Raw genomic sequence first — 15,649 nt, 5'->3', positions numbered from 1 at the left:
TATATATATATATATATATATATATATGTATATATATATATATATGTATATATATATATATATGTATATATATATATATATGTATATATATATATATGTATATATATATATATATGTATATATATATATATATATATATATATATATATATATATATATATATATATATATACTCTTAGATTTGTTATGATTTCTTTTTTAATGATCTAAAATGCTTAGGTTTGATTTGAAGATACATAGAACAAGAAAAAATACTAAGCAAATATGTGAGCAAAGTTCATAACAAGGTAAGCTATGATAGAAAATTAAATTCAAATGAATTTTTTTATAATTAAAAATTGATAATATAAAATTAAAAGGCATGCTCAAATTTGTTCCATGATAAAAAAAACTAAAGCAGAATTTAAATATTAAACAAGCTAAACTAAAACTCGAAATAATTTTATATATAATCTTAAGAATTTTACATTTTACACCACCTTTTTTTGACTATACTTATTATACTAAGGATCTACATAAGTGATATGTGAGTGATTGAATTAATTATAGACTTATATCTAAACCTCCCATCGTTGTTATTTGTTATTTTCAAATAGAATATATAAATTTTATAGCCAAACTTGAACCACAAATGCTCATCAATCTATATAAATAATTGTATCTATATACAATCTTATTTAATTCGTCTTAATATACATTTAATAAAATATTAACATTTTGTAATTTTAGAAATCTTAATCAAAATCACTTGACTTTTAAATTTACATTATAATCTACAAAAAAAGAGAATAAAAAGAACAAAGAGGAGAGAGGAAATATATATTAAGTTGTTTGAGCAAATCTTATATGAGACCGTCTCATTGTATTACAAGAGATAAGGAGTCTAATTCAAAAAGTGAAAAGTAAATTTATATAAACTATATAGCCAAATTTAAAACTATCTCATAATGGGACGAACTTCTGAAAAGTTTTCGAACCAAAACTAGACAGTAACAAACTTCAAAATATCAGCCTGTGAACTCGGCCCAAGTAGATCAAATTAAATTGCCAAAATTGCTCTTAGGGCATGCTGTAACTACCAAATTCCATTGTTTAAGAGTTTGGCCACGAAAAGAACAAGAGCAATAAAAAATCATTGAGAAAACCAAAGGAGAGGGCTTAATATATACTAAACCATATATTGAAAACCTGGATTGCTTCTGGCAGGCGAGCACGACATGGTGAACAATCGAATAGAGTGTAAACAAGACGATCATACTGCAAAAGTGGGCTCATAGATAGACAAGTTTTCGTCATTTTTGAAAAGCCACGATACATGTTCACCAGATTTAACACTTGCACAACTCGGTTTCCAGGTTATTATTAAATTATACACTGAGAAAATTGTCACAAATACCGAAAGCTGTTTGAAAATTCAAGCTGCAGCAGACTGATTGAGTCAGCGACTACAGCAACTTTGGCCAGCATTACGGATTTCCTCAAGAAAGCTCACAATACACTGAACAAGTCTAGTCTACAAAAAAAAATTTAATATAAATTCTTGAAAAATCTCCGCAACACGAAAAGACCTGTTCAAAGACCTCCCAATATTCAATCCACATCATCAGGGGGTGCAATTCACTTGGGGTGCAGGAATGGAAAGAGAGTGTCAGGGAACATGGAATATAAAAAATGTTGATTCGTCGTATCTATGGAGTCTGAAGCCGCTCCCTCACAACTTCTGTATCATCAGGGGGTGGAAGAAGGGGAGCCATGTATTTTGCAGGACTTTCATTGTAGTTTCCACTACGCTTTCTAGGGACTACAAATCCTTCGGCCAAGACCTTTCATGAGTAAGACCTCATCCTGGAGCTTAAGAATGACCAACAAGTCAGTATCAATAACTCCTATGAGGAGATATTCATAAATTGAAGTTTACCGAATATAAGGATTCTAAGAAATAGAAAGTTGATTGAACACATCTAACTCGAAAAAGAATTAGAAAAGTAACACGGCAAATTCATGTTAGGAAAACTTACAGTTCAGTTTAGATGAGCTAACTAGTAGTCTAGTACAGTGCAGGGAAGCCAGATCAAACTTACCTGTTACAGAAGTCTCAAGTTTTCAAGGGCTGCAAATCTGCAATTAAACAATTTGACCTGAGTGTAGAACAGAAGATGTGTTCATCGAAACTGAAAATGACAGGCGTACAGTCCAGTTGATGCTACGCAATTTTTCTTGCACATGGCCAAATGGAGTTAATAAGCTAGAAACTAATTGAAGAATAGTGCTTCACAATATAAATGACTAAAAACAGAATGAGACCCCAGAACTTGGACTGTGAAAATGGTAGCATAGTATCATGTTGTTCGTCTTACGTGCACACAAAGTTAAGCACTGATTAAGTTACCTCGGAGAACAAGATACATAATTACTAGATGCTTGTCCCTATCCAAATGCAATAAAGTTTCATTTTAGAAGTATATAGCTAGTTCAAGATGCATGTCAAGAACCTGATTTCCTTCACCCAAATTCAGACACAACAAAAGAAAACACCAATTAATTTGAAATTCCTCTAATTATTTTCTGTTTCAAAGAATTGATTACAAGCCCAAGCTTTTGCCGAGTTCCCAAAATAATTCCAAGCTAAGGAAAAAAAATCATCCACCCAGCTCATATATATAGGACTAGGGGATCAAAAAAATACAACAAAACAAGAAAACTAATGACTAACTGACCCAACCCCCAAAAAAACCGCCCACCAACAGTACAAAAATAACCACTATCTAACTAACTATCCTGCCTTTTATTCCAGCTGTGATTACCCATATCTTTTCTTCCTCGATGACTATAAGTGTATTTGATTAGCAGTCGATCCTCCCTAGCACAATTTGTCACATTACCTCCCTCCCAAAGCACCACCTTGTCCTCAAGGTGGAAAGATGGAAATTGAGTATAAATGTTTTGGTAGTCCTCCCGCGTTGCCTCATTCCGTAAGCCCTGCCACTTGATTAAGACCTCATCCACTTGTTGAGATTGAAGCCGTAGATAGACCCAATCCCCAACTTCATAAGTCACTTCCCTTCTATTTCTATCCGCATAGGACTTCATGCGTTGTTGAGCCCTCATTAGATTCATACGATTCAAAATGGCATCCCTCTCTTTTAACATCTTTTCTAAATCACGGATGGTCGTGTGTCCTTGCTCACTGTGGATGAGTGAAGGAGGAGTTCTTCCATATAGAGCCTAGAATGGTGATATATTGGTGGAAGAATGAGTATTTAATAACCGGTCGATCCTCCCTAGCACCATTTGTCACAATGCATCACCCAACCATATGAGGGACGGGACTAGTACAGTCATTAACCATGTAATCAAAGAGGATGCATTCGGTTGCATATCAGTCCAATCAAGCTAAACTAACTTGAGAGTTGTATAAGTGGATTTAACTCCATCCGTACAAACATAAGAGTATATAAAAACATGACTTCTACACAACTCTATTTCCTCCACTTCTCTCAAAGCATAACCATAAAGTTCAATGAATAAATGAACAAATATCTTTTACAAGTTCATATTAGTAACATTAAAATGAGTCCCACTTTACATATAACAAATCCATAAACCAAATATATTTTCCCAAGGATGCCACAATTACGCAAAGCACTACTGACCTGAATTAATCCTTAACCGCATTAGAAACAGGGTGAACTGATTTTGAGTATTTAAACTGACCTCCAAAATAGAAATGACTAAAATTGATTTTTACACTATGAAAGACTAACACAGAAGAAATGCGGGGAAAGGAAGGCGAGGAATTTGGAAGGAAGGAGGATCCCTTGTTTGGATAACAAAAAGGGAGGGGACTAGAGAGGGATTTGGAGGGAAAACATATACAAAGTTCATTAAGAATACACTCCTAAAGTGGAAAGATTTAGAGGGAGAACACTCATTTTCCTTCTTTTTCCCTTCCCTTTCCTTCTAAAGTAATGAGGTGCATTCTCCCTCCTTACCCCTCCCCTTCCCTTCCTTTCCCTTCCCTCCTAATTTTCTATGCAAACATAGCGTAGATGACAGTAGACACAATTAAGGCTAAAGGCCTAACACACCAAATAAATTTCATCACCCAAATATGACACAAACTGAATTCACCCAAACCACAACCAATTTTAATGACTTTTCTCACCTCTATTCATGGACTTCGGCACCTCTATTGTCTATGCCATGGTAACATAATTTGCAAACATTTAGTGAACAAATTATGTGAGCAATTTGCTTTCTCATAGTCATAAACAAATAATACTGAAATGAGAGCTAAGTTCAATACTCAAACTCTAATATCACCAAGATCAAAAGGTATGAAATACCTTGATGACCAATAATAGTTTCAATAAAAATGACAATTATGTAGGAAATATAATACAAACAACCGACACAATTATTTAAAGAGGTTCACCCAATGTAGGCTACGTCCTCCGAAGTGTAGTATCTATGTTTATATTATAACAATGGAGTTTCAATAGCTCTTACAATGAAGAATTACAATTGAGAGTAAGAGAGATTAAGGCTATGTGTTTAGGCTAGGCCGCTAGGGGTTTGTGTTTGATGTGTTTGATGATTACAAATGAGCATATGAGCTCCCTATTTATAGGGGTAATTGCATTAATGAATATACACAATTAAGGCCTTGAGTTAATAGCATGATAATCACCATAAGCCATATGTTTAAGACATACTTCAATGCCTTCATAACTTCATGCATCAATTCTCATTCTTAAACACCACTTTAATACCACTTTGATACCCATCATAATTCACATCTTAATGCACTCTATTAAGATCAAATTCAACACCACACTTTAAGTCACACTTAACTCACCTATAGGATTCCACATCTCTATGCACACATCAATGCATAGAATTTATTTGTACACTCAAGTCACAATTACTTCAACAAATACCATTCTTTAGAATACTAAACAAAATCATTTCGTACTCGCAACAAAGACATATCCTTAATCATATCAGTCTAATTGGCCACAAGAACCAATAATTCACCAAACTCTATTAAATCTATAAGATCCCAACAATGCACATTCCTTAATAGTGACTTGCCTAAACAATTGCAACCAAATTGATTATGAAACCTCCAAATAACTGTAAATATAGATCTATAACAACAACAACAATAACAATAATAAGAACCCCCATCCAAGAAAAATAATAATAAGACATGTACATTTGCATCAGGTCGAATGAAAATTGGGTTTTGAGTCCACATGATATTAACATAAATATAAATCCATTTTAAAGTTGAATTCAGTTACAAGATCGGATAAATATGGAACAATCGAGTCTGTTTTGAACTCTAATAATAGGGTCGACCCTAGGCAAAGGCAAGAAGGGATTGTGCCCAGGGCTCACGAAAAAAGTATATAAATTTAACCTTCATATGCATCAAATTGAGACCTTGCATGACTAAATTGGCCATTTAACCACCAAGCTAAAGTGCTATTATGATGATAATTGTCACTTCATTTACTAATCATTGAGTTATAAATGCATGACTATCAAACAAAAAGCGGATAAAATCGAGCTCTATTATTGGTGTACTGTGTAACATTTTTTTTATTATATATAAATTTTGTAATTATAAATCTATATTTTATAATTAGGGACCATAATTTATTCGTTGCCTCGGGCCCCTGAAATCTAAGGGTCGACCCTGTCTAATAATAATGCTTAATGTTAGTGCAAGTGCCAAAACTCTTAACAATCACAACGAATTTGATCGCTTAATCAAACAAGCCTTAGCTTGTACTTTGAAGAAGGACTTTTAGAATGTGTCGAATGGTAGTGCTTTGGTGTTCGGAACGATCAACAAGGTGATCGATGTGGGGCGTTTGGGGCTTCACTAAAAGGTAAGGAACCATGCCTTGAGGCAAGGCATGGGAAGGGGTTTGCTCGAACAAGGAAACAAAGAAACTGTTGTGCGACAGCGGAAGCAAAGATCGAAAACAATAATGAAACAATAAAGATTCAAACAAACAATAAAGAAAATCACACTGAGAAATTAACGTGGTTCACTATCAACGTGATAGCTACATCCACCGGCACCGAGAATAAACTTTTCACTATAAACCGGGAGATTACAAAATGAACACGAGAAACCACAACAATGGCTCTCCAAGCTTTTTCTCTCTTAGTTTTCCTCACTTTGTGTTTTACATTGCATCCTATTGTGCTAACAAGAGAGGTATTTATAATTAAACCAACTTGAAAGACGGTTTGGGCTCTAAGTAACCACAAATAACCGACCACAAATAAAGGTAACCGTCCCAAAAGACGTTTCCCGTGAAAAGAAACTTCAATTGCGCAACCCGTGTAAAACTAAGCGAGCCGCAGAGTGAGATCAGAGGCAACTCCGCGCCCCGCGGAGTTCTACACGTCCCGCGGAGGTCTTCTTCGACCCGTATTCACCTTCTTCCATATAACGACTTGTTCGAGTCACTATATTTCAACAATCTCCACCTTAACGAGAACACATAGTCAACCACTACCTCATCAAACCATAGTGAAGCAAAACCATTCTCAAGCCAAACCCGATGCAAAGCTCAAGCATAAACCATACATCCCGACAAGTCTCCAACCAAGACCCATCCCGATAAGTCTTCAACTAAGACCCATCACATACTCGTTTCCAAGTATAACAACTCATAATGCTCAACTAGCATCACAAGTTCACTCATAATGCTCCATCTGCATCACGAGTACACGAGGCAAGCTCCACCTTGAGGTTGTGCACACCTCCACCTGTGAGCTCCCTCACACCGCCCCTAAGGGCCTTTGCTAATGAATCCAGCATAGTAAAGAATCTACTAGGACTGTCAGACCATCCTACCTTCTTTACCTCTATCTTCATGTACGTGCATTCCGAATGAAATCTGACCACACTGTGCTTTTCCCGAACATCAAGTACCTGATCACTAAACACACAATCGTAGTACACAAAAGCCAACCAAGGTTGATCACAAAGAACCATCACCGAGATCAAGACATAATCAAACTCAGCGAACACAACCCAAGCTTCAACCGATGTAACAAAGCACTTAATATCATTCCCGTACATAAGAAACACATCAGCTGATCCAAGCAAACCGTAGAGAGAACAAATCTCTACCTGCCAGTGCCCCCACCCAGGTTGAGTCACAAACCTACAAATGACACTTCTGGCATGCGCAAAACAAGTACACATCACAGCATACTTCAAACACCGAACCATTACTCTAGACATGTAGACCGACTTAGTCTCAAAATGAGGTGATGTAATTGAGCTAAGTAACACTACCAGTCCATACAACAGTTCCCACACTCTACTCATACGTAAAGTCATAGCAAGCCACTGCGCTCGCTCACTATACTCTACTACGTGCTCATAAGTTGGTGGTCCAAGTGACTCCACAAAATTGGCTACTAACCTTGCCAATCCCACAAGGATTATGCATAACCTACCACACTTATAGCAACCAAAACAACACTCCCTTCAGCCAACCTATTAGACTTCTCGAGAACACATATAGGCTTTTCTTGAAACCCTTTAAATTGGCGGAATGTTCCCTGTACTGACTCCTTTAAACTATCCACAGAGATAAAGATAGCACCAGAAATCACAGTCAGACAGATACCTGGGGTAGCATCAACATCATCAATCTGGGGTCGAACAAAAATGGATGAGGAGTTAACCTCATACTCCACCTCAAACTCGGTACCACTATCACCATAACCAGCTGCTGCAAAATACACAACAACACACCAAAGCCCTAACAAGACTTCAAATATGAGATAGCACGATACCCTACTGAGCCACCCCACACACATACTGGGCACCTCTAATCCCGTGTGAAAACCCCGATCGAACAAACTAATCCAGTATCTACTCAACAACCAAGTACAAGAGAGCATGCATAAGACTCTCCCTAACAAGGTCCAATTTGCTATTCCTGTAACACCGTTCTGCAGTGGTGTTATCCCAAAGGTATGATGCCACAAAATACCTAAAACACAGAACATAACAAATCCACAAAACGAACTATCCAAATGTAGCCAACTAACCATCTTACCATACAAGTGATCATGAGCTTTAATGCTAAGCTCACACCCGTGTTTAAACCCAAACACACAATGCTTGTCTTCCTCAAGGTAGGCATCCTTGACACTTGTAAGACAATTCTCAATGGACAATTCTAGCCCTCTACTTTCACCCATATGACCATGCCTATCATAAATTGTCATCTCCTCGTGACAATTAAAAGCACTAACTGCAGAACTAAGCAGCGTAACACCCTGAAAGACATACAGGGATTTCACCTTGACACCCTTAAGTATTAAATCCGAACCCTTAAAGAAACTTACTTCCCCATTGCTAAACTCACCCTTGAGGCCCAAATCATCTAAGGTCCCAAGCGATATCAAGTTCTTCTCCAATGCAGGAACATGCCTCACCTTAGTCAAAGTAACCCTTCTCCCATCACTAGTCCGAAGTCTCATGGAACCAATACCTACTACTTCACATGGAGTTCCGTTAGCAATCGTAACTGAAGCCCCAAAAAAAGACTCATAAGTATCAAACCAATCCCGACGAGGACTCATATGGAACGAACTACCAGAATCAAGAATCCAGCTATCAACAAAATCACTAGACTCAACACAACTAATCAATGCTAAATCTTCCTCCGAATCATAGCTCTTGTTCTGTTTACTTTCGACTACTGTGGCATGAGATTTATTCTTTAATTCTGGACATTTAGACCTAAAATGTCCTGGTTCCTGACAGTGATAACATATTATGGTCTTAGTGTTGCTAGACTCATCTCTACTATTACAAGTATCCGACCTAGCACCGTTACTATTATTAGACCCCTTATTCTTTCTAGAATTTCTACCCGACCTAACAACTAACCCACTGCCATAATTCTCATTATCACCTGTCGCTAGACCTGTCAAACAGGTCGGACGGGTCGGGTTGTATAAAAATATTTTCGGGTTCGGGTTGAACAGGTTTAAAAAATTACGATTTCGGGTTTTGACTACCTTGTTTAAGACCCTATGTTGTCGGGTTCGGGTTGACCCAACGGGTCTTTCACTTTTTTGAAAAAATAATTTACGTCAATGATAATATATTAATATTAGAACTGTCAATTATGAACCCGACCCGCCAAACCCAAAAATCCCGACCCGCAAAAAGCGGGTTTTGAACAAATTTTTAAAAAAAGTGACCTGTTTAACCCGCTTTTTTAAACCCGCAAAAAGTGGGACAAAAACGGGTCGGGTCGGGTTGGACCCGTCGGGTTTCAACCCTTAAAAGTTAAAACTTAAAAGAGAAAAAGCAAGCGTGATAAATTCTTAAAAACCCTTAATCTAACAACCGCTTCTTCAGTTCTTCTTCATCCTCAGAAGCTTCTTCAGTTCCAGTCTCCAGTCTCCAGCCGCTTCTTCTTCGTCCTCAGCCTCAGGCGACCTCAGCCCTAAATCTATGAGACGTCGAGCTTCAAGTAGTAGCCACCGCCGCCCTCCGTTCCCACGAAAAGGTTGTTCGCCATCACCTCTTGGACAATTCTTTTTTTCTTCATCATCTCCCACTCCTCAAGAAGGTAATTTGAAGTACCAATTTCATTTGTTTACTTGTTGACTTGTTGCCTTGTTGTGTTGGTCTCGAATTTTCTGCAAAGCAATGGGTTTCTGATTGAGAATTGCCGAATTGGGTATTAGTTTTCTGCAAAGCAATGGGTGAAGTGAAGGTGAAGGTGACGACTGACGAGAAAGAAATGGGAATTGGGAAAATGGGTTGTTGTTCTGATTTTGGGTATTACAGTTACTGTATTAGTTTTAGTTTTTTTTTATTATTTTTTTATATATCATCATTATTTTTATTGTTATAATAATTATTATTATTATCTACTTTACTCACTTGATTCATGCTAATTTTCTTAATTAATTTAAAGCCCAAAATGAAATCCATTGCTTTAATAATCTGGCGGTACTTTTTATTCTTTTGATATGGCTGATTTACTAGTGTTCATGGTTGCAATTTTCGAAATGCGATTGTGTAAGTGTTATGTTGATGGTGGTGTGAAGTAGATCACAAATTTTCGCAAGTCTAGACCATTCTTCCTCAATTAAAGTAGAAGTTGATGTATCCGATCTTCCTAACCTAGAGAAAACAACTTTGTATACCAAAGCCCTTTGAATCATCATGAATGTAGAATTCCACCTCGTTGGACAATCCAATAAAAGACTTCTAGAACAATCCACACTAACTCCAAAAACACATTCAGCAAATTTCATTTTCCTAGCTTCTGAAGAAGTCCAATGTCTAACCAATTGAAGAAGTAATGGAAAATATTTTCTTATGTATTCCCCATTTTTTCAGATTATCAAGAATAGTATCATGTAACACTTGAGCATTATGAGGAGGAGGAACATGACAGAAATTAAGTATCTTGTTGTGCAACTTCCAATTCTCATCTATGTAATGAGCAGTTAGAGAAAGGTATCCTTGACCAACAACTGAGGACCACATATCCGATGTCAAGCAAATCTTTCCAGGGATAACATGTAATGCCTTTTTTAATTGTATTCTCTCCTTTTGATGAATTTTAATAGTCCAATTCTTAGCTGTATTTCGACATATTGGTTTACAATTTTCATTTAAATATGTATGGATATCCCTATTCCCTTCATGCTCAGCAAAAGTGTAACTATATCCATGCCTAATGATAGCCAAAGCAACCTTTTGTTTGTACTCAATAGGATTGTATTTCAAAACAGTCTTAGCTTTTTTATCTAAGAGCATTTGACGCGTATCACAATTATCACGAGCTTGACAAGATTCAGTGTGACGTCTAAAATTAGTAGTACCATACATTGAGTCGGCAAAGATCGGTCCTTTATTACAATACTTACAGTAAGCTCTTGGCCTCTTATCAGCGAATTCATCACCATCGAAAGTATTGTAATGGTCCCAACAATCTGATGTCCATTTTCTCTTGCGAGTTCCGAATGTGGGAGTAGCTTCTTGCCCAATGTTAGGAGTCTCAACATCTGTTCCATAACTTCCATCTGTTCCAGGATTGTTACTATCATCATTTGGCTCAACTCCTACAAAACAAAAGGAAGCAATTGAGCCTTAATAGGATACATCATATCAGGTTGGTTCAAGGGATCTCATGATCTCGATGATATAAAGCAAATCAAAGAACTTCACACCACCATCAGCATAACACTTACACAATCGCATTTTGAAAATTGCAACTATGAACACTAGTAAATCAGCCATATCAAAAGAATAAAAAGTACAGCCAGATTCAAGAATATCAGTTAAAGCAATGGATTTCATTTTGGGCTTTAAATTAATTAAGAAAATTAGCATGAATCAAGTGAGTAAAGTAGATAATAATAATAATTATTATAACAATAAAAATAATGATGATATATAAAAAAATAATAAAAAAAAAAACTAAAACTAATACAGTAACTGTAATACCCAAAATCAGAACAGCAACCCATTTTCCCAATTCCCATTTCTTTCTCGTCAGTCGTCACCTTCACCTTCACTTCACCCATTGCTTTGCAGAAAACTAATACCCAATTCGGCAATTCCCAATCAGAAACCCATTGCTTTGCAGAAAATTCGAGACCAACACAACAAGGCAACAGTCAACAAGTAAACAAATGAAATTGGTACTTCAAATTACCTTCTTGAGGAGTGGGAGATGATGAAGAAAAGAATTGTCCAAGAGGTGATGGCGAACACCCTTTTCGTGGGAACGGAGGGCGGCGGTGGCTACTACTTGAAGCTCGACGTCCCATAGATTTAGGGCTGAGGTCGCCTGAGGCTGAGGATGAAGAAGAAGCGGCTGGAGACTGGAGACTGGAACTGAAGAAGCGGCTGAGGATGAAGAAGAACTGAAGAAGCGGTTGTTAGATTAAGGGTTTTTAAGAATTTATCACGCTTGCTTTTTCTCTTTTAAGTTTTAACTTTTAAGGGTTGAAACCCGACGGGTCCAACCCGACCCGACCCGTTTTTGACCCACTTTTTGCGGGTTTCAAAAGGCGGGTTAAACGGGTCACTTTTTTAAAAAATTTGTTCAAAACCCGCTTTTTGCAGGTCGGGTTTAGCGGGTCGGGTTCATAATTGACAGTTCTACCTGTCGCCTTTTAACGCAACTCCCTAGTATAAAGTGCTGCCTTCACTTCTTCTAGGGTCAACGAGTCTTTGCCAACCACAAAAGACTCCACAAAGTTCTCATAACTATTCGGTAGAGAAACAAGCAATATTAACGCTGCATCCTCATCATCTATCTTAACTTCTAAATTACGCAAATCTGGTAAAATAGAATTAAGATTTTCTAGATGATCCCTTAATGGCGTACCTGACTGCATCCTGAGGCTAAACAACCGATGTTTCAGTAGCAATTTGTTGGTTAAAGATTTTGTCATGTACAGTGACTCCAATTTTAACCATAATTCTGCGGCCGTCTCCTTATCAGCAACCTCCGTTATGATATGATCATCAAGACTTAGTAAGATGGTAGAATGAGCCTTCTCTTCCATCACTACTAACTGTTCATCAGTCCATCCATCTCCAGATCCCGACGTAGATGTCGCTCTCTTTGCGATCAACGGACGCCAAATCTGCAACTACTTTAATAACGCCTTCATCTTAATCTGTCATAGCCCAAAGCTATTCTTTCCATTAAATTTCTCAATCCTTGTTGTAGAATCTCCTACCATTGTTTCCTTCAAAAACTCTTCCTACAATTAAACCTAAGCTCTTGATGCCAATTGTTGTACGACAGCGGAAGGAAAGATCGGAAACAATAATGAAACAATAAAGATTCAAACAAACAATAAAGAAAATCACACCGAGAAATTAACGTGGTTCACTATCAACGTGATAGCTACATCCACCGGCACCGAGAATAAACTTTTCACTATAAACCGGGAGATTACAAGATGAACACGAGAAACCACAACAATGGATCTCCAAGCTTTTTCTCTCTTAGTTTTCCTCACTTTGTGTTTTGCATTGCATCCTCTTGTGCTAACGAGAGGTATTTATAATTAAACCAACTTGAAAGACGGTTTGGGCTCTAAGTAACCACAAATAACCGACCACAAATAAAGGTAACCGTCCCAAAAGACGTTTCCCGTGAAAAGAAACTTCAATTGCGCGACCCGTGTAAAACTACGCGAGCCGCAGAGTGAGATCAGAAGCAACTCCACGCCCCGCGGACTTCTTCGACCCGTATTCACCTTCTTCCATATAACGACTTGTTCGAGTCACTATATTTCAACAGAAAAGAAGTCAGAAAGTGGTGCACCAGGAACGAGCGGAGGAGCTCGTTCAAGCAGCATAGTGGATAGCAACAGTGAGCCTTCTGAACTGTGTACTCGTTCGAGCACCTGGATGCTCGTTCGAGCACTCTTCATAGGATGTTGTTTCTGGTCATTTGAGCTATGATTTTGTGCATTGACAGGACATTATGTTCTTTGTTTAATGTAATGTTGATGTTAGTTGTGCATTGAGTGGTGAATTAAGATGGGATCTAGATCATTCATAGATACAATCACCACAAACAATACAATATTATTAAGAGGGCTAATTTCAAGTGAGAGCTCGAATGTTTACCTAAAGAGTTTTCTTACTTTGTAATTAGTATTTGTGTTCTTGCGACCTTTTTCTAAAATAGGGAGGGTTATTTATATTGTATTGTTAAATCATTATAAATAAACTATTGTTAAAGGGGAGGAATCCAAGATACCCCATACAACATTATGTCCATTCTCCTACTGTTTATGTCGGTTATTCTCATCTTGTTTTTCCATTGCTGAACCTCATAAAGCTTTCATTTCACTTAATAATACCATTGCCCTTCTTTAAGCATTTTCCTTTTTGATTTCATTTATATTTTTCACACCAAACACTTCCTCATTGCAGTCTTTACTTCATTTAGTTCTCCATTCCTATAAATTTTGTTTGTCTAATTGGTCATATCCCAAATTTAGGATCTCAAAAGGGCAATTAATGGTCATCATTATTATAGAAGGTGTTCGCTTTACATTTTGGCTAGCAAGTAGAAACCAGCCCCCCAAGTAAAGAAACTATAAAGTACCACTTAGCCACAATGTAATAACAAAAATATATTTCTTATAAAAGTGTTTCACAAATCCCTACCTAGTTTGCATCAGCTACAAACGACACCACCATACTAAGGCAAGATTATCCAACAAGTACTATCACAAATGTATGCAGTTTCATCAGTAAGATGAACCCTCGTTTTACTCTTCAGAGTTCAGATAACCCTACAAACAATAATTCACAATTAAACAAGACCTTTATCTCAAATTGAATTAGAAATCATGCTATTTAGTACCCGTTAGGCGTTAATGCATCCATTACCAATTAATACAGAATTCAAAAGGAAAAACAGCATAAATTATAAAGTACGATTACCACACCCAAAAAAAAAAACAGCAAAGAATTCACATAAAGTTGATAAAAAAATTCGATTTCACATAATGATAAATCAAATCACTCAAATTCAAAATTGAACTCAAATGCATTAACAAAAACCTGGATATTGAGTGAACCATTAGCGAACACGGAGAAGCTTCCAGAGACAGTTCTGCAATTTGTTTCAGTCCGCAATAAACCCGATCGAGCTGATTCCAATTAAATTACCCAATCTATTTTCAATCTTTTTTTAATGAAATTATTATAATACCCTTAAATTATTTTTTAATTACAAAATCAATCATTATTATTATTATTAAACTAAATTTATTAATACTGATTAAAAATAAAAAATATAATTTTGAAAAAGAAAACAATATTTTAAAATGGGAAAATATACCTAGTCATACGTTTTATGCTGAAATTTAATACATGTTCACTCTTTTAGCTAAAACTTTTGATAGGAAAATTATATTAATGTAATGTTTGTGGCATTAGAACCTACACTTCAAGATCTTTCCAATGATATATTATATGCTCAATTTCAATAACCAAGCGAGAAATGATGATCGTTTAAAATTTACTTGTGTTAAAATTTGATACATGTTCAATCTTTTGAGAATAACTTTTTATAAAAAAATCATATCAATGCAAGGTTTGCGGCATAAGAAACTAGACTTCAAGAGCTTTCCAATGACATATTATATGCTTGATTTCGACAACCGAGCGAGAAATGGCGACCGTTTAAAATTTACAGTAATTTTTAGTACATCCAGTCTCGTAAAACACGTGACCGGACCGCAGTATTGTCGCATAAAACATGCGACCGGACCGTGGTATATGATCCGAATCTGAACGCGATCCGATCTGATCTATTTGACAAGCCTAACTAGTAATGACTACTGACTAGTGAGTAGTGACACAACCCAAAGTCCTACATTATAAAATGATGTATATGAATTAATTATATATTTATTTATAATTTTAAATGGTTAAAAAGTAGCTAACAAGAAAATATTTTTAAAAAAATTGTATTTTAATAGTGGAAAAATGTAATTATTAATAATGAAAAATTATGTTAATAACTAAAAAAACAATTTTATATTAAGTTTATAAGTGAAGTTTTCAAATTGGGCGAATCAAATATCTATCATA

General features: G+C 36.4%; 1 protein-coding gene across 6 annotated transcripts; it reads right to left on the bottom strand.

The window, feature by feature from the left end:
• Nucleotides 1-791: 791 nt before the first annotated feature.
• Nucleotides 792-14,734, bottom strand: LOC130804877 (uncharacterized). Of its 6 annotated transcripts, XR_009040068.1 has the most exons (5): nucleotides 14,615-14,719; nucleotides 14,216-14,343; nucleotides 9,405-11,136; nucleotides 2,082-2,118; nucleotides 792-1,851 (listed from the first exon to the last, which is right to left on the bottom strand). XR_009040068.1 is itself a non-coding variant. In XM_057669511.1 (4 exons), the coding sequence occupies exon 4, from the start codon at nucleotides 8,626-8,628 to the stop codon at nucleotides 7,477-7,479; it is 1,152 nt and encodes a 383-aa protein (XP_057525494.1). In that variant the 5' UTR covers nucleotides 8,629-9,751; nucleotides 10,190-11,136; nucleotides 14,216-14,343; nucleotides 14,615-14,719. The 6 variants fall into 6 exon arrangements, 5 of the variants coding, with proteins under 5 accessions (XP_057525494.1, XP_057525493.1, XP_057525496.1 ...); XM_057669511.1 differs by lacking the exons at nucleotides 792-1,851; nucleotides 2,082-2,118 and having other exon boundaries at nucleotides 7,477-9,751; nucleotides 10,190-11,136; XM_057669510.1 differs by lacking the exons at nucleotides 792-1,851; nucleotides 2,082-2,118 and having other exon boundaries at nucleotides 7,477-9,699; nucleotides 10,190-11,136.
• Nucleotides 14,735-15,649: the final 915 nt, after the last annotated feature.

This window comes from Amaranthus tricolor, chromosome 17 (genome assembly GCF_026212465.1).
Source record: "Amaranthus tricolor cultivar Red isolate AtriRed21 chromosome 17, ASM2621246v1, whole genome shotgun sequence".
NCBI classification, from domain to species: domain Eukaryota; kingdom Viridiplantae; phylum Streptophyta; class Magnoliopsida; order Caryophyllales; family Amaranthaceae; genus Amaranthus; species Amaranthus tricolor.
This window is presented reverse-complemented; position numbering and strand designations above follow the sequence as displayed.